The 20,274-nt window shown below is 42.4% G+C and overlaps 1 protein-coding gene across 6 annotated transcripts in view; it reads left to right on the top strand.

Annotated features, from left to right (window-relative positions):
- Positions 1 to 20,274, top strand: part of sema5ba (sema domain, seven thrombospondin repeats (type 1 and type 1-like), transmembrane domain (TM) and short cytoplasmic domain, (semaphorin) 5Ba) — a 288,051-nt gene that overhangs the window by 243,913 nt on the left and 23,864 nt on the right. For all 6 annotated transcript variants that reach the window (XM_034694411.1, XM_034694409.1, XM_034694410.1 and 3 more), the window contains 5 exons: positions 10,997 to 11,114; positions 11,503 to 11,687; positions 13,811 to 13,954; positions 15,524 to 15,671; positions 17,833 to 18,058. In XM_034694411.1, coding sequence (XP_034550302.1) covers positions 10,997 to 11,114; positions 11,503 to 11,687; positions 13,811 to 13,954; positions 15,524 to 15,671; positions 17,833 to 18,058 — 821 coding nt within the window. The remainder of the gene's footprint in view (positions 1 to 10,996; positions 11,115 to 11,502; positions 11,688 to 13,810; positions 13,955 to 15,523; positions 15,672 to 17,832; positions 18,059 to 20,274) is intronic.

Genomic DNA, 20,274 nt, shown 5'->3' with positions numbered 1-20,274 from the left:
AGGAAAGTCCCCAAAACCCGATTTACGTCGGATGTGGCTGCCAGAGTGTCAGCAGGCCTCTGGAGCTCACTGCTGCTAAGTCTGTATGACCAATCAGAGGAACACTTCAGCCGCCAAGGACTGAGGGAGAGAAAGAGAGAGATGGCAGTGTTCACACAATGGATGTATTTATTACTGCTCCAGAATGCTGTTACTTTTATTACAGGCTTTGTTCTGGCCTCGGCTCGCTGTAATCATTTTTGCTCTCTGTCCTGTTCTCCCTCTCCTCCTATCTCTGTCTGTATTGCTTTCTCACCCTCCTCTTTCTTTCTGCCTTGATTCTGAGCTGCATGATGCTGCAACCTCCAGCCTGCCACCTTTTAAATTCCCCAATGCTGCAAAGTCAAACTACTTTGTTCCTTTTTCAAGGGGATGGTTGTAGAATTGAAAATGCATAAAAACAAGGCTATGATAGTCTGAGCTCACTGGGAAGTGAATATGTCACTGCACCAAGCAATCTCCCCTGGAAGCAAACAGCACTGATGAAACTCAGTGCTTCCTGAGTTAGTCATCCTCTCTCTTTAGGCGACATTCACCTTTAATTGGTACAAGTGTTGCAGGTTAATGATTAAATCAATTAAGCAGATAAATGTCATTTTTGTGGATTACATTAAAAGTGTAGTATCAGTAGTCTACTAAAGATTGTACAGTATGTAAAGGAAATAAATCTCACTCAGCATGTCTCTGCAGAGTTCTTAGAGATAATAGAATTTACAAATTGGCTGCATACAACTTAACAATTGCCAGATTTGGGGCACTGGTGGCCTAGCAGTCTAAGCGCCCCACGTACAGAGGCTACAGTCCTCATTGCAGGGGTCGCCAGTTCGATTCCCAGCCGGTCTACCATTTCCTGCATGTCTTCCCCCGCTCTCTACTCCCCACATTTCCTGTCTCTCTTAAGCTGTCCTATAAAATAAAGGCAAAAAGGCCAAAAAATATAACTTAAAAAAACAAACAACTGCCAGATTTTGCTGTTTAAGAAGATCAACAGAGAGGTCCACCTTATTTTGCATCGGCAACTGACATTAGTGCATGCCACATCTCAGCCTGAATACTTATGTTTAACAGAAACATTGGTGTCTCCCTCTTTACTACTATTTGCCCCTTGTATACCTGTTGTATAAAAGCCCAATCGGGGTGCTGGTGGCCTAGCGGTCTAAGCGCCCCATGTACAGAGGCTACAGTCCTCGTCGCAGGGGTCGCCGGCTCAATTCCCGGCTGGTCGACCATTTCCTGCATGTCTTCCCCCTCTCTCTACTCCCCACATTTCCTGTCTCTCTTCAGCTGTCCTATAAAATAAAGGCAAAAAGACCCAAAAATATAACTTTAAAGAAAACTCAGTGACCTTGTAGTGAAATTGGCAACTTCTGCAAATATTGTTTGAGGCTGTATCTGAAAGTTGTGAGCACAAAAAGAAGTGTTGTGCTATTGAGTCCTCAGGCAACATTTGGTGATTTAAACTCGGATTTGAATCTTTGATTTTAAGTCTCTCATAACTGAAGTTGGCAACAATGTTGAACAAAGAAAGATGGCTCAGTGGGTTCTCTGTAAGAAGGTACTTAGACCTGCAGGAGTGTGTGTGTTCTCCAGTTACCGACAGGAACATTTGTGTGCCTTGGTTTCCTTCCTCATTCAAAAATCATGCACATCAACCTGTGGCTCTGAATTCCCGATGGTGTAATTGTACTTATGAATGAGAGTCTGTCTAAATGTGCCAGCTCATTTGTTAGAACTGTATCCAGCATGTTCCCTTGTGTGACCTGGGACAAACTCCATCCCAGTGTGTCCACGTCAAAACTGCTCGAGTAGAATCCAGATCAATTTGTTGCATTGATAATTTGCTTTTTGACTCCAAATGCATTCCTGAAGTGATAACAGTGCTGGGCGGCACCCTGCTTCAGCTCTTCGTTTGTTATCTCTATCCACCTCTGCACTTTGTCAGTCTCACAGTATCTTCCCTTCCACACCTTTTATCCTCACATTTATATTTCCTTGTCCTTCATTCCTGCCTGTGTCTTCTTTCTGCCTCTCCATTGTTCTCTGTGAGGATGCAGCTCCTTCTTATTCACCAGGGGCGACAATTTTACATGGAGAACAGCAGGCAGCTTTTGGCAGGCGGCCATCTTTCTATTGTTTTCTTGATTTTTTTTTGGAGCCAGCTCCATCAGTCTTCAGCCCGACTCCAACTGGGCCTAATTGGATGTATTAGCGCTGAATGCTAGCAGGAGTTCTCTGTGTTTCCCATTCATCATGAGCAGACTTCCTAAATGGCCACCTCAGCCCAGCGCAGCGGGGGAAGAAAAGCCCTGGGGACGAGCTCTCTCCCCTAGAGGGGAGGAATAGTGGCGAGAGCCTGTCAGCGGGGGTCTCCTGAGAGTGCCTGGAAGAAATGACAAAACTCACAAGGGAGGATGGAGAGAGGCTGGCGTTTGCAGACATATGTTTGACTGAGTCAGGCCCTCCAGACAGCCTTTGCTAACGTATGCTCAGACTGTCAGTGCTACAGCTAATAAAGGCTGTTTCCAATCCATAATTTATCAGCTCTGGTGATCATATTTGCAATTATACACTGATGGCCTGCCATTAAAGGCGAGGTGAACTATTGTTTTTTATGTCTCCTTGTTAAAGGGCCGGTAATAAAAAGGAGACACTGGTTTTTACAGCGTTCACAAACGATTTAAAATGCCAATTACACCCCTACGGAGAGAATCCAGCAGATTTATCTCCCGATGCCACTCGTCTAGACATATTGTTGTATAGGCTGCTGAGTTTTGCAGCTCGGCCTGTTTAAAATTTAACCAACCATGTTTCATGCCTTCTATGTTTTGATATAGTCTGCCACCAGGCATGCACACTACTGAATTAAATATCAGCCACTGCCCTGCAAAGTTGTCTGCTCTCACACATGGTGGCCCACCCACAGTACAAAGACCCACCTTTACAATGTACACAGATGGAGGCTAATCTGAAAACACATGAGATTATGTAAACTCTCATTCACTCACAGTCATCCTCTCTTACACATTGAGATGCATACCGCTCCTGTGTATCTGCAGACTCAGCCTCCTGTCCGGGGCTGACATCTCTCTGCACTGCCTGCTACAGAAATGAGCTTTTCTATTCCCATCACACGGCTCTCTCTCCACCCACGCTGTCTCTAATTGACTTTTACTGAGGTCCTGTTTTTGAAAAAAAAAAATGGTGAGCCGCCAGGACAAAATGGCTCCAAGAACGCTTGGCTAGTGTTTTATACAACTGCAGAAAGGTCAGTGAGAGATAAACGCCTTGGTACGCCTTTTTTCCCTCCAATAGTAAATCCTCGTTTATTAAATGGCCCCTGGTGAAAGAAATTATTGGAGAAAATCCTGAGGCTGCAAACCTGTGCTTTGTCCCATTTCTATTTATTGAACTAGAAGAATACAGAGCCATACACTATGCAATATGAGCTGTAATGCTTCCACTGTTAGTATACTACATATCACTGTACTTCACTGATATGCACTTGAAGATATGATGAAATATGTATCGCTCTGCACACAGACAGCTGAATGATTTGCCAAAGATATTACAACTGCTCTGTCTGCCTTGCATTCCTGAATCTTCCTTTGTGTTACTATTTACAGCGTTCATTTTCTTAGCTGTGAATGCTCCTTTGTTTTTGTTTTTGTGTGTATTACATTGTGGGATGGCAGAGTTCTCTTTAAATAATCCTACTAGGTTTAATCTATACACTTACTTTAATGGCTGTAGTTTGTAGTCCCAACTTTTTGACTTTCTGCTTGACATTAAAAGATTTTTTATCCATGAATGATTAGAATTAGGGCTTCAGTAATCAGTCATTTTAGTAATTGAGTAATCTATCAATTATTCTTGTGATTATTTGAGTATATTGCATTCTCTGCATTTCTTTTTTCATTTAATGTATTTATTGAGCACAGCGGTAGCTCAGGCAAGCCCCAAAGTCAAGCTCAGCTCACAGCTGATCTTAACACCAGTCCATATCAGCTGTCAACCGATTAACTTCTATGCATCCAATTGGCAAATGTCAAAATTGACGTTCTATTTAAACTGCCTCAGCTTGTGTACTCTTACTTCCTCTGAAAACAGCTTTGCAACCCACCTCCACCCCAGCCCCTCCTTTTTAAACTGTTAGTTTTTAGTATTGTGTCATATGTATTGCCTCTAGTGCCTGCTCTGTTCTGCACTCCAGGGGGTCTTTGCTGCTGCTCTCCCTTCCTTGGCTTTTCATGTCTGCACATAAAAAAGATAGGGGTGTGCTCCCCCCGCCTCAGGCTTTAGCATTCCACTTACGATTGTGGAAAGACAGTGAGATCTCAGAAGAGAGCGACACCGATGAATATAACTTACTGCATGCAAATAATTATTCTCTTTACTGTAGTGACCGGCCCACTCTGATGTCTGTTTGCATAGACTGGATGTTTTCTGTTGAGGTGCTGCACTAACAAAGTGCCATTGTAGTAGGCTAGTTCAGTGTTACATTAAGACACAGAGCACTACGTTGTGTGTTCATTGTTCAACTTGTAGTGATCCTACACTTTCTGTCGTTTCTGCTGTGGTTTAAGTTCTTTTTGCCCCTTGATATTTTCTCCCTTCTCGTCCTCCATGACTTTGAACTCTGCGTCTCATACTCACATTAACAGCAACAGCAGAAGCAAGCACGAAGTAACTCATAAATAACCATTAGTGCCAAACACAGTGAGCTGTTGTCAGATGTAAACGACACCTTGACGCCATTGACGTAAATAATTGGCCTTTAAGCTTTTCAGATATCAAGTTAGTTGAGGAACAGTTCCAGCAATAATTAGAACTGTGTCATATTATTAAGTTTGTGTGATTTGACTGACTGTTACAGTTATAGAATGAGTCCTGACATTAATGTACATTTGTGTAGAGACAGAAAATTGAGCTCCACTTGTACATTTTTATTAGCAGCAATATTTGATATTTCCTCAATAATATTTAGTTAAGTACAGATCTCTTGCCCGTCTTTAACTCACACTTTGAATAAAGAATAAGCCACAGATGATATGCCCAACTAAGACTTTCTTTTTAAGCTGTGGTAGAGCTGGTAAAAAAAACATACTGCTGGTTAATATTTGAGCACCATTGACTCCATCCACATACTTTTGGCTTTATGATTCCTCTAGCACAGATTTGGAGCTGCCAGATATAAATAGTGGAGGATATTTGGCAGGACCATAGGAGAATAAACATTAGCAAAACTAGGTGTTTGAGAGCACACTTAAGTGCCTTCAGTGGTTCGTATCTTATCTCACTCCTGCTTCCTTACCCACTCTTGATTTATCTGTATTTCTTAATTAATTTCTCTCCAGTCTTTACTGCTTTGTTTTGTTGTTGTATCTGCATTTTCTCCACATGAATTCAAACAGGTGACTCCAGTACCTTATTTGTCTCTCCCTGAGGTCAGAAGCCTCTCAGCATGCCTCTTGGCACTCTACCCAGAACTAATTAGGCCCTAAATCTCCTCCACCTCTCCTGTTCATATATTATCATTGATTCCATCCTTGAAATATGCTCACATTAATTGTTCCGCTAAGCTGATCTCTGTAATCGTGTGTGTGTGTGTGTGTATTGGAGGTGAGTTTGTAAGCAATCAAAAAGCCAAATGAGAATCCTTCAGCCACGATGACGGTGCAAAGCCACACATCAAAGCCATCAGGGGAACAAAGTAGTCGACCTTGAGTCAGAATGGCACCACGCCCCTCCCTCCACCCTTTTAAATGAACTATTAGGTTCACTGAACTGTGAATATGTGGCCGACCTCATTATGATTATTGTTTCATCTGTATTGTGGAGATTGCTTTCGGCATCCCTGTAATAGTGTTGCTTAATTAAACTGGCGCACAAGGAGGTTAGCGGTGCATGCGTCACGCTCGTGAAGGAAGTCGCCAAGCTGTGTCGCAGATCGCAAGAGAACACTACGTCTCTCCTCTCCTCTCCCCTCCTCTCCCCTCATGTGGGGTCACCTCAGATGTGCTTGCTTCGCAGTAATGTCTTTATTGGATCTAAGCCGACCCTGGGTTCACCGCAGCACCCCAGACCTGGCACAGAGAGCTGTATCAACACTTGGAGATTCCTCAACCCTTCAGGCTAAAACACTGCAGGCCTCTTCAAATAAACCATGAGGGTCTGTGCCAGGAGAGAAAAAACAAAACAACAACAAGAATCTCTCCTTTCAGCCTAGAGGAGGAAGGGACCTACAATGCAGCTAGGATGAGAGCGATGGAGGATGGTGGAAGAAAAAAAAAGAAACAAAAGGGGGGTACAGAGGAGAGGATAGGAGGCAGGAAGTGGAGTCTGCGAGTGAGAGGAGTTATTCACTCAATGCCTTTATCCCGGGTTCCTGAGGCATCCAGATCAGCTCTGGCGGCTAAGCCTCGTCATTAACAGCTTTAGATTTAATTAGCCGTCATTAAGCCTCTGTTTTACTGGAGGAGCTTACAAATATTTAATCACTGTTTGGGTGATGGAGCGTGAATGGTGTTGTTTGTGTGAAAGCTGGGGAAAGACGCACCTGGAGTCTGATGATGGTCATCTTACAAGGTCGATCAATGCGTGTAAACAGCAGGTCTGAGGCAGGCGTGGATGTGGATCAGTCATGCTTGTGCTGTTGTTCATTACTCGACCGGACCTGCATCCTCAGATCCTTCAGATTTCTTTTATTGGAGTGGATTTTGATTGCCATGACCGGGTATCAAGGTATCACCAAAGTCTGTTACATGAAAACTTCAGAATCAGAATCAGAATCAGAATCAGCTTTATTCGCCAAGTATGCTTGAACACACAAGGAATTTGACTTAGGTAAACTGTGCTCTCTTTGTACAAGGCAGAATAGGAATAAGAATAAGAACTACAATAAAAAATAAAATAAAAATATAATAACAATAACCTTAGCTATAAATACAAAGAAACAACAAATAGGCTTGACTAATATGTACAGGCTAAAATAATATGATAAAGTGCAGTGGTGAGTTGCAGAGGTAGTTTTACATTATAAAATAGTAGTTAAATAATACAAAAAATAGAAATATGGAATTCTGCTTTGAGAATTGTTGCATTGTATATCTACATGTGTATTTACAGAGAGTATTTATCTGACAGGTATGACACTGTTATGGTTTAGTGTTCATCAGAGTGACAGCCTGGGGGAAGAAACTGTTCTTATGGCGGGTTGTTTTGGCGCACAGTGATCTGTAGCGCCTGCCGGAGGGGAGGAGTTTGAAGAATTTGTGACCAGGGTGTGAGGGGTCAGCGGTGATGCTACCTGCCCGTTTCCTGGCCCGGGACCGGTACAAGTCCTGGATGGGGGGCAGGTCGACACCGATGATTTTTTCTGCTGTCCTTATATTCCGTTGCAGTCTGTGTTTGTCTAGTTTGGTTGCAGAGCCAAACCAGACAGTGATGGAGGTGCACAGAACAGACTGGAACTTATAGCTGAAATTGGTTTTGGCATTAAAAAGAAAGAATTGAAAGAAATATTTAGAATCTTGAGTGAGTTATTTGATGCAACAAGTGCAGCAGCTCCTTACAAATTCAAATAAACTGATCTATGAATTCATCCATGGGTAATGTCTGCTACTCTGCTCTTCAAAATCATCAGATGTGGCATTTTAAAGATAAGATAAGATAACTTTATTGTCCCCGGGGGGAAATTTGTCATGGACATACAGTGGATACAGAAAGTATTCAGACCCCTTCACTTTTTCTACATTTTGTTATGTTACAGCCTTATTCCAAAATGGATTAAATTTATTTTTTCCCTCATCAATCTCCACACAATACCCCATAATGACAAAGTGACAAATGTTTTGTAGAAATTTTTGCAAATGAATTAAAAATAAAACACTCAAATATCGCATGTGCATAAGTATTCAGACCCTTTGCTTTGAAACTCAAAATAGAGCTCAGATGCATCCTGTTTCCTCTGACCGTCCTTGGAATGTTTCTACAACTTGATTGGAGTCCACCTGTGGTAAATTCAATTGATTGGACTTGATTTGGAAAGGCACACACCTGTCTTTATAAGATCCTACAGTTGACAGTACAGTACATGTCAGAGCACAAAGCCATGAAGTCAAAGGAGTTGTCTGTAGACCTCTGAGACAGGATTGTATCGAGGTACAGATCTGGGGAACAGCACAGACAAAATTTCTGCTGCATTGAAGGTCCCAAAGAGCACAGTGGTGTCCATCATACGATGTATGAAGTTGAAATCACCAGGACTCTCCCTAGAGCTGGCCGCCTGGCCAAAATAAGTGACGGGGGGAGAAGGGCGGGTAGGGAGGTGATCAAGAACCCAACGGTCACTCTGACAGAGCTTCAGCGTTCCTCTGTGGAGATGTTACAATGTTACAATGTTACAATGTCATTTAGCAGATGCTTTTATCCAAAGCGACGTACATACGAGAACAAGAACAACACAAGTAAAGATCTAGACAAGAGGAAACAAGATCAGTAAGAGTAACAAAGTGCTTCAAGTCAATTTGGGTGCAGGTACTGCCAAGCAGTGTAAAGGCAATGCACAAAAATAAGTAAGGAATTTTTTTTATTTTTTTTTCCGAAATAAGGAACATCTACAATGAAGCAACCAACCAATTTAAGACCTTCCATTATCATCATCAACAATTAACATCACCACAATAATGACCAAAGTACCAAGTGCTGGGTCCCTCAAGAGCTGAACACAGATTCCCAGAGTAGAGCAGGACAGTGTGAGTCAACTGTAGCTGGAAGACATGATCTGCCACTGGGGACAACAGTGGAGAACAGTCTAGCTAAGTGCATAGTGCTTCCTAAAGAGCTGGGTCTTTAGCTGTCTTTTGAAAGTAGAGAGGGACTCTGCAGATCGAATGGAGTTGGCCAATTCATTCCACCGTTTAGGGGCAACAGAAGAGAAGAGTCCAGCTAGTGATTTTGAGGCCTTGTGTGCTGGAAGCACTAGGCGCTTTTCAGAGGCTGAGCGTAGCGGGCGAGAAGGGCAGTAGACCTGGATGAGGGGTTCCAGGTAAACTGGAGCAGTTTTGGTTACTGCTTTGTAAGTCATGATTAGAGTTTTGTATCTGGAGATGGGAGAACCTTCCAGAAGGACAACCATCTCTGCAGCACTCCACAGATCAGTCATAAGAATCAGAATCAGAATAAGGCTGTAACGTAACAAAATGTAGAAAAAGTGAAGGGGTCTGAATACTTTCCGTACCCACTGTAAGTGCAGTGCTGCTCACAATCAATACATTCATCATACCAGTATTACAATAACATGCCCACTGTCAGAAATAAAAAAAACATGTCACTGTGGCATACAATGACACAACAAAATACCAATAATACAATAAAATACCAATGTGGCAGTAAAAGCAACGTCATATTAAAATGAGTGCAAGAGTAAGTCAACCCTCATACTCCTACAAGAGCATTCTGTTAGTGCAGAGTGTTTGTTGAGTAGAGTGATGGAAGTATGGAGGAAGGAGAGCTTGAACCGATTACATTTATATCTGCTCACTCTGTATCGTCTGCCAGAGGGCAATAATTCATATTCTTAATAAAGACTTGAGAAGAGTCCTTCAAAAATGTTTGTGCCTGATTGACGACAGCTTTTCCAAAGATGGATACCAATGTTCATGTAAAACTAAGTGTTTACAACTCTCATTCATCCATCAAAACCACCATGGTGGAAGAAATGGAGGCGTTACAGTCTGTATAAGACAAGTCATGTACAAAATTCCCGTATAGTCCCATACAAACACTGAGCAAATGCATTGAACAAATCAATGACTGGACGAGACAGAACTTTCTTCAGCTAAACAAAGAAAAAACTGAAATGATTGTTTTTGGAGCAAAGGAAGAAAGGTTAAAGGTTACTGCTCAGCTCCAATCTGCAATAATCTTAGACTCAGACCTTAATTTCAGCAGCCACATTAAGACAATTACAAAGTCCGCCTACTATCACCTTAAGAATATATCAAGGATTAAAGGACTTATGTCTCAGCAGGATGCAGAAAAAATCCTCCATGCATTTTTCTTTAGCAGACTAGACTACTATAACGGGGTCTTTACAGGACTCCCTAAAAAGTCCATCAGACGGCTGCAGCTCATACAGAATGCTGCTGCTCGAGTCCTAACAAGGACCAACAAAGTAGACCACATCACTCCAGTTCTTAGATCTCTACACTGGCTTCCTGTCTGTCAGAGAATAGACTTTAAAATCCTGCTGATGGTTTATAAAGCACTGAATGGTTTAGGCCCAAAATTCATTGCTGATCTGCTACTACTTTATGAACCACCTCGACCTCTGAGGTCATCAGGTACTGGTCTGCTTTCAGTCCCTAGAGTCAGAAGGAAACATGGTGAAGCAGCGTTTAGTCATTATGCACCACATATCTGGAACACACTCCCTGAAAGCTGCAGGTCTGCTCCAACTCTCACCTCTTTGAAATCAAATACTTTTTTATTTGCCACTGCCTTCCTATCTTAGATTATTTTAACCCACTTTAAATTAAAATTTTAATGTAATTTTTAATATATTTCTAATTTTCCTTTTCTTTTCTGTTTTATCATATTTGTCATTTTAATTGTGTTATTTTATGCCTGTCTGAATGTTTCCAATGCTTTTAATCTTTTAATGTAAAGCACATTGAGTTGCCCTCGTGTATGAAATGCGCTATACAAATAAAGCTGCCTTGCCTTGCTTAGGGAATCATGCTCTGAGTTTGAATGCATGGTCTTGTATCAGGGATAGGACAGTGTCAAAATCTGGGTTTATGTTATCTTTATTTTGCTAAATTTAATCTGTCCAAAAACAAAGATGTGAAACACATTTTTGGTCTGATTGCTTCTGTTGTATAAAAGTGTGCTATCTTTATCTAGCAGCTAAACTGTTCATTTTGCTGACAGTACTCCTCTCCTCTGTCCTCTGCAGGCTGTGCTTGGAGGCGAGAGACCCCTACTGTGGCTGGGACTTCAGGCAGCGCAGATGCACCACTCTGGAGGACAGCTCCAACATGAGCCAGTGGAAGCAGAACATCACTGTGTGCCCGGTAAGAGTTAACACCGCTGTGATAATATCCGTTCTCATGGGGCTGCATGACTTTGATATCCTGCTGATTTAATCATTCATCTGTCACAGTGGTGGGTGTCATCCATGACACATGACTTCTGAGTGTTTGTTATACAAGACAGGGGAATATAAAGGTGTAAAACAGGAGGGAAAGAGGGCGAAATGGGCTGATTGCATTGTTATCAATAGGGTTTAATGGCACAAATAGATGCTCCTGAAATCCTCTTTAAACTGTCTTTCTGCAAAAGAAGATTCCCATCATGCATCACAAGTCAGAGAAGTTCTGACACCTCTGCAATGGTTTAATTACCAAGGCTGATTTTTGCTGACCTGTCCTCACCTCGGCATAACTAATGTTTCTCCTCCAGCTTCGGAATCAAACCACCGATGGCGGCTTCGGACCCTGGGCGCCGTGGCAGCCTTGCAACAACGATGACGGTGTGGACGGTGTGAGCTCCTGTTTGTGCCGCTCCAGGTCTTGTGACAGCCCGGCTCCTCGATGTGGGGGCAAAAACTGTCAGGGCCCCACCATTGAGGTGTCCAACTGCTCCAGGTAGGAGAAGAAAGAGATGAATGGATTTTCATAATAACTGACAGATAAGCATAATGAATGTGACAGTGGAATACACTGTAATGGCTACAGTTTGAAAAATGCGTTCAGTCTAGAGGATAAAAAAGACATGTGTGTTGCTCTATATGCTAATGAGGAAAAGAGACACCATAGAATCCCCAGCTTGATGGCACAGCTGTAAGGAGTTATGTCAGTGTTAGAAATCTCATTGTTGGGGTTGTCCTAGCGGTTTAAGCGCCTGCCTCATATACAGATGCTATAATCCTCCACTGGTTCGACTCCCAGCCAGGACCCTCTGCTGCATGTCTTCCCCAAACCCTTCCCAAACATTTAACTTAAACAAAATTTAGAGGAACTGATTTGCTCCTTGATCTCCAGCAGAGCACATCACATCCTGTTCTTAATTTTTTGCTCCATGATATTTACTTTGAAGAAGTGCTTGTGCTAGTTTAAACATTTCTCAGCAGCATCTTGGCAAACTGAATATCTGATACATTTAAAGAGTCTAAACCCCAAAGGTACCTCAGATTTCAAGGGACTAGTCATTCTAAAGTAGGGGTTCCTAAAGTGTGGGTCGGGACCCCCTGGGGGGTCGCGAGATACAAATGATGGGTCGTGAGATGTCTTCCTTTTCTTTTCTTTTTCTTAAGTTATCCAAAAATAGTACATTTTAGCCATTATAGCAAAAAATATGGACAAAAATAGTAGCTAAACTTGAAATAAAACCTTGAAAATATAAAATGTAATGAGTTTTCTGCCTTTCTGTTTGCCAGATGATTCCTAAGTTTAGGGTTAGTGAACAGTTAATTATCAAAAGCATCAGTAGCAGCAGGTTAATTCATAACAGCACAGGAAACACAGCCACATGCTCATACAGGTAGGGTCATTTTCTGCAAACCAGCTAAATGAAACCACATTAAATCACTTTGAGGGACAGTGGGGGTCGCAAGTCTTTGGCACCTTTGTTATGGGGGTCGTGGGCTGAAAAGTTTGGAAGCCACTGGTCACAGAAGTACTTCAGGTCAAAACCAAAGCCAAGTGAATCCACTTTAAATAACTATAAAGATTTATTTCCCTTTTTTAAATTGTACTAGAACACTGTTACTGTACTTAAACTATATTCCTCGTCTGTTCTTTTTAAGTCATTTAATTTAATTAAGTTAGATTTATTGGGCTCTTTCAAACTGTCGCTTTAATTGTGCATTTCTTTGCTCTTTGTATCATATTTCTCTGTATTTTCTCTCTAATGGTGCTCTACACATAAGAGCATGCCCTGCCTGCAAAACTAGTGGAGCTTGAGTTAATTAATAATTGATCAAATTCAGAGTATATAATGCACAAAAACATCGTACAAGTGAAGTTTGGGGGGCCTTTAATGTATTGTAACCCAGTACACTGGACATTGACAGGTTAACATTATTATCAAGCTTTGAATGACCATATTTGGCTTTCCATTTTACAAATGACTCTGGTTCCAGGATCAAAACATCTGTTCTTAAGCTCTGCTATCGTAGCCGCTCTGCTCTGACAGACTTTGAAGCTTCCACCTCGGGGCACAATTTACACGCCGACAGAACATGAGAAAGATCACGGACGTGAGGAATCTTATTAGAAAATGTAGGTGACATTCTGGTCCTCCTTATGACACCTCTCACCGCCTCTGTCTGCGGGGGAATTGGCCAATCAGAGTGCAAGGGAGAACAGAGCAGACACAAAGGAAGCTCAGACACCTTCATCCCGCTGGATAGCAGTGCCAGATTTAATCCTTGGTGTGGAAATTGAATTGTGCTTTTGCAGAAAGTGGCAATTAAATCATGAAAAGTGCTACCCAGGAACAAAGCACTTAAGCAAATTGAATGCATGTTTCCTTGTCAGAGGGGTGTGTGTGTGCACGTGTGTGTGTGTGCGTGCGTGCGATGTGTGTGTGTGTTTACATTTCTGTTTCCAGAATCCGACTAATGATCAGACAAAGATAAATTGTGCTTTCCCATTAGAAAACCTTCATGGGACAGAACAATCCTAAAAGCTCTGATGGATAATAACACCGGTTTTGGACCATTGTGAAACAGGCTGCTTTTTTTTTTCTCATTCGTCTGTTACCATAGAAATGGAGGCTGGACGCCCTGGTCGTCATGGGGACAGTGCAGCACAACCTGCGGCACGGGCTTCGAGCTGCGCCAGCGTTCCTGCAACAACCCTTCCCCCAGGCACGGAGGTCGTGTGTGTGTGGGACCCAGCAGGGACGAGAGGTAAGATAAGCTCATGTGTTAATAGAGGAACTTTGATAAATCTCAAACTTTGATGCTCAGAAGACCGAGATGATCAAATGTGTCATTCCAATCAAATGATGAACTCAGGCTTAAAATGTCATCTCCCACTGAGACCATTAGTGTTAAAAAGAAAGAACTATGCAAAAATGTTGGAAAATTTAACTGTGAAAGTCTGATTAAGACTTATCAGAGCTGTGATGTGATGCAGTAGATGTTTCACCTTTCTCTGCTGATACCAGAGCGGTTTGAGGTCTTTGGGGGCGAGTCAAAGTGAGTCTAACAACAAGACCGTTAGGCAAAGTAGGAAAGAAAGTTAGGTTGAGAGACTTTTTGTCAGAGACAGCCTGTAAACAAAGTCTGACTGTACCCTGAGATGTGTTCTGCCTTTGTTTGAAGTATTGCTTCATGGCTTTTCACCAAGTCAGAATTTAATATGAAGCTTCAAGGTCCCGTCAAAGTTAGGTCTCGATCCCTTTATTGAATTCCATCTGACTCCAGTCAAACTTTGGGCTCAATCCAGAGTCACCCCTTGCTCCGGCCCTTACCCCTTCATTTTGCACATTCACGTCAAGGGTGTCCTGATTTTTGCTGGGATAGAGGAGTAGGGTGAAGTGGCTAAATTGCACTTCAAAACTGAGGTACCAGAATGCCTTGGAAATCATCAGCAAGATCACTACTCAAGCGACGAAAGAAATAATAATAATGATTATACCTTTGTTTGTATAGCACTTTTCAATACAAGTAACAAAAGGCTTCACAAAAATAATAAAAACACAATAAAAGCAGAGAAGCAATAAAAGCAAACAGACCATAAAAGCAGAGAGATAAAACTTTAAAGATTAAAATAGATTCACAAAATAAAAGCTTTAGGATAAAAGTGTGTCTTGAGTAGGGAAATAAAATGAGTCTGATTTCCTCTAGCAGGCCGTTCCACAGTCAGGGGGCTTTGATGGCAAAGGCCCTGTCCCCTTTAGTTTTTAGTCAAACCGTGGAACAGCAAGCAGAGCACTGCCAGAGGATCTCAGACTGCGTCCTGGTTTATGGGGGGGATAAGAGCTCAGAGATGTATCCAGGGGCGAGTCCATGTTGTGCTTTAAACATGATTAAAAGTATCTTAAAATCGATCCTAAAAGCAACAGGCAGCCAGTGTAGGGATGCCAAAATTGGGGTGACGTGGGAAAATCTTTTAGTTCCAGTTAAAAGCCGTGCTGCTGCATTTTGAACTGTCTGAAGTTGGTTTAATAATGCTTAGTACAAAGATTTAAGAAATGATGATAACCATTGTATATCTTAGTCAATGTATTATAGTTCTTTTCTTTAGAACATGCATTAAAAAAATCACTTTAACTAACTAGCAAGCCTGTGTCACCTGTTTACATAAATACCTTCATGTCTGGGTTTTGTTGAAGATTTCACCACTTCCCCTTTAACTCTGTCCTGAGGGGTTAAGGGGAACTGGAAAACAAGGGGTAGGAGACACAAAAGAGAATAGGGATTTAGCTCCAGTCTGAACTCTTGTTTCCATCCTTTTGAATTTCTTCACCTCAGGTTCTGCAATGAAGGGGTGCCCTGTCCTCAGCCGATCTTCTGGTCCCCGTGGGGCTCCTGGACCAAGTGCAGCACTGAGTGCGGAGGAGGCGTCCACTCCAGGGTCCGAACCTGTGAGAACGGGAACAGCTGTCCAGGATGTGCACTGGTAGGAAAACACACCAATACAGATCAGACTTGCAGAGTCAGTCCTGTGTTTTATGTCATTACTTAAAGCTGGGGTTGGTAATCAGATTTAGATACACTTTTTGTCATACTGGTTAAAATGATCTTTATGTCCTGATGGCAATCATTACATGATGTGTTCCTAAAAAAGAGTGAAAAAAAACTGCTATCTACAGCCGGAGTAAACCTGGGAAAACACCAACCAATCACCGTTTTTTGGCTCCCCAAATTTTAAACCAATCAAATCCCGTCCAGCCGTTCTGCCCTCCTCCTGCGTGTTCATTTCCCCGGCGTGCACTCCTCCGAGTCCCCGTCTCCTGCCTCTACTTCCCCTGACTCTATTTACTGCCCCTCTCGCTCGTCCTCGGGCCTGTCCCCTCTGACCTGATGAGGTGCTTTGCTCAGGACTGTAGTCCGGATCAGAGTCTAAAAAGCTCTCACCAACAAGCAGAATAATTAATGACGTTCAGTAAGTCCTACAGAAAATATATATTTATTGTAGCGTCCGTCCGGACGCTGTAGGGATGACGAGCCGATTCGTGAACACGTTGAGTTTTAATAACCGGTCACTGTCGGCCGTGATCACGACAACCAACAAAACAACAATCAATGTTTGAATGAATGAAAAACTTCTCCTCTTGTCTCTCCTCTCTCCCTCTCACACACTCTACACCTCTCCTGATGCCTTCACTGACCGTCAACACTGTAGGAATTAAGAACATCTACACTGAACACGTTTAACAAACAGTAGAGCTGTTACAGTATTATATATGTGTTATAACTTTTCTCCTGATATCGTGTCACCGGTACAACTGGATAATGCTAGCATGATAGTTGTGAGTACTAACAGCAGCCATGTTTGTTTGTGTTTTTAACTTTCACTATGATAATGTTTTGGTGAGGACCGGTTTTGAATCAGTCACCATCATATGGTCGAGAATCAGTGGCGCTCGTGCATGTGAGCGGGGGGGCGTTGTTTTGGAGGAGCTCTGAGGGAGGAGGGGAGGGGTTAGACGGAGACATGAGGAAAAGCTACATTCAAATTCATGCTGGTTTTCCGAGACTACCAACCCTAGCTTTAAGACACATTTTTACAGGAAAGCTTTTATTGTGTGACTTCATTTGATTTTAGTGCTGATTTTAAATGTCTGTATGTTATTATTGCTTCATTTTGCTTTACATTTCTTCTTGTTTTTATTGCCCACTGTGAAGCACTTTACTCGTATTGAAAAGTGCTATGTAGTATTATTAACTCTCTATTAACTCTATTAAGTATTATAATTATTATAATTATTATTATTATAGACCATTACACACACAGATAAAGAGACATGCTGCTTCTTGTAGTTAATGTAGAAAATCTCAACCTGCACATGTTGGTCCTCTGTGTGTGTCCGATGCTGAACGGTGATGAACTTTGATGAAGTGAGGGCAAATTCATTTTCGAGGTGAGAAGGTGATGACAACAGCGGGGATAAATATAATGTTTTCGATTTTCCTCCCTGACCTTGAGCGGCGCAGCTGCTGTTAGAACACTGACAGCGTGTCAACAGAAAATGTCTGTAAAATGTCAGGGCCGTCAAAACAAAATGTCACATTTCCTTTTTTATGGAGGCTGATTTTGTCAGTGAGTGATGATAGACGGACTCTGGGGACAACCACTTTTAGTTTTAACACAGAAGAATGCAACATTTTCATTTCAATATAAACATTTCAGTCACTACATTCATACGATAGAATACATTTATGCTTGTTATAAAACCTGAAAAGCAACAAGGAGTGGAGAGTTTGTATAAGATTGATCTTTTTGGAGAGTGATCTATAAATATCCCCTCATCAAACACCTGAAACCTCAGATGTCCTTCTAATTTGTTTTGATCAGGTTTACTCAAGGATGAATTATATTGATCTTAAACCCTGGATGTCCCATACCGCTCAATCAGCCCAACATTATCATTCATACTCAAGAAATATCAAAGTCTATGAAACCAAACAGCAGAGGATGAACTCCTCATATTTCAACTCTCCCTTGGCCTCGTCTGAAGAGAAGCTAATTGGCTGAACATAAGCATGTTGTGTGAGTCCCTGCAGCTTCTACAAACTCTGTTTTTAACCAGACTGACTGCTGCTATCCTCTCATCTAGGAGTATAAGGCCTGTAACCTGGAGGCGTGTCCCGAGGTGAAGAGGAACACACCCTGGACCCCCTGGATGCCGGTCAATGTGACCCAGGGCGGAGCTCGTCAGGAGCAGAGGATGCGCTACATGTGCCGAGCCCACCTGTCTGATCCCCACGAGCTGCAGATCGGACGCAAGAAGGTGGAGACGCGCTTCTGTCCCAATGATGGCACAGCAGCCTGCGAGACAGACAGTAAGTCATCAGCCTGCAGAGAGTGATGTAACAGATCGCCTGATATAGAATAGAAGATCAAGTGACGTTAACTCGTCCCTAAACAGAATACATCATCAGAAAGATTTCCAAGAAGTTGTACGGCTCAGTTTTAGTCCTAACAAGTTACAGTAGTTATGTTTACCTCCTGTGGTTTGCTTATTTCTGATGATGTGCCTCCACAACATCTTTACACACATCTCTCCAAGTGGTCGCACAGTTGTAGATTTTTAAAATGTCTCGCTGCAGACTAAGAGCCCATTTTATGTGGTGTCAAAAACTGAGCCTACTCTGAACATCTTTTCCTCTGCATGAAAATATCTAAACAACAGTTACTGCACACAGAGGCGTAAATTGCTTTGGACCATGGGAGGCCTGTTCAGCTGTGGCTTTGTTATAAAGCCAGTCACCAATTGGAAGGTTTGGGGGTTCAATCTCGGCTCCCGCAGTCACACGTCGACGTGTCCTTGGGTGAGACACTGAACCCCAAATTGCTCCCAGTGGCATAGCAAGCATTGTGTGAATGTGGATAAGTTAACACTGATGGTTCTCTACAACATCCTCCTCCATCAGTGTATTATTGTGGTGTGAATGGGTGAAAGTGAGTCCAAGTCTATCCAAAGTTGCATTTGGACCAAGAGTCCCAGGGTCTTTTAGCCCCCAGAACTACTTTCCCTGGAACTAAAAGTTTCCCGTGCCCCCATTGTTGTCTGCATTTGACCGTGGGCTGAAGTCCCGGGTAAAAAACTAAACTCGGAAGCATTCCCAGGAACTCCCTCTGTGTTTCAACAACTGTGTAAACTCCACAAACACCGTTACGTTGAACCGAAAGTCCCAGGACCTTTGAACAGTACTACCACCTGAGCAAGTGCTTTTCAGGGGGGAAATTATCTCCCCTTATTTAGACCCTGGTTCCTCTGGTCCAAACGCACGTAGTTCATGGGTAAAGTCCCTAGTTCCGGGGTAAAGTTCCTGTGGTGGAAAAACGCCTTATAAGGTGCATGAACATCATGCATGTATAACTTTACAGTAGTTTCAACTATTGTTCTGTTTAAGTGATAGGGGTTTCATGAGAGCATAACATGACTTTATTTGATTAGCGTATCCTGATCTCCCAACTGTGTGTGTGGAGTGGGCAGGGCTTAACAAAAAGTGCAGTTAATCCTTTTAGTTCATTTTCACATGGTCAAGCGTCAGGACTGGTACGCCTTGTCAGTGAGTAATTGTATATTGTCAGTGCTGATGTTTCAAACAAGAATTAATGTAAACTTGTTGTCGGCTAATTTTGAGTTGTGTTTTCTGCTTATATGGCAGGTTTACAACCTAAATTAAGAGTCAAATAACTTCTAAGCACCGAGTGTTGGTAGGCAAGTGTGTGTTTGATGTGTGAAATAAACATAAAAAGAAGGAGACTCGAGTTGTGTCCGCCGTATCTGTTCTGACAACCCTTCCAGAGGGGAGTTTATTAAACTATAGCAGGTAGATTAGTAAAATCTGGACAATGCATATCTACATTTACTGCCTTGTCCCAGCGTAAGTCCTTCCTATCTTGATGGTGCCGATCCAAATGTTCTTGCAGGATGGAACCTTTGCTTGCTGAGCTTCTGTTTTTTTGGAACAAGCTCCCATGAGTAGGTGGGCTCTGGCAAAATCAAATGAAGACTAAAATCCTTTTCTTTCTGCTGCTTACGCTCCTTCTAGGTTTGACTTTGATGCTGTGATTTCACTTTCAAGATCGCTATGCAGTTTATTAGAATAACAGATATAATGTCAGTTCTGTTAAAACCAAGTTGAAGTGGGATTCAATGGGAAAAAAAACATCGAAAACCAAAGTCTGAGCAGGTTATTCTGATTGTTTGCATAAAGAAATGTGAATAAATATTAATCTGTTATCTGTATGCATACACAAACACAAATATTTCACTGCTGTGAGAGAACAGTGATAAGGCAGCGACCAGTCACAGTCGAGACATGTTGAATGGGCCCCATTGTTAGACCTGTTAGCTCCCCAACATGCTGTTAGTGGCGCTGTCACAGTCCAGCACTTCCACACAGAAAAGCTCCATGGGGTCACAGTCTGCTGGTGGCATTTTCATGGCCCCCTCCTCACGAATCGATTACCTGTCTCCCCCTGTCAGCCTCCTTGGGGGGGCCCGACGACTCTGACAAGCTGACGAAACACCGACAGCAGGAAACTG

This window comes from Notolabrus celidotus, chromosome 10 (assembly GCF_009762535.1).
Source record: "Notolabrus celidotus isolate fNotCel1 chromosome 10, fNotCel1.pri, whole genome shotgun sequence".
Taxonomy (NCBI): Eukaryota; Metazoa; Chordata; class Actinopteri; order Labriformes; family Labridae; genus Notolabrus; species Notolabrus celidotus.
This window is presented reverse-complemented; position numbering and strand designations above follow the sequence as displayed.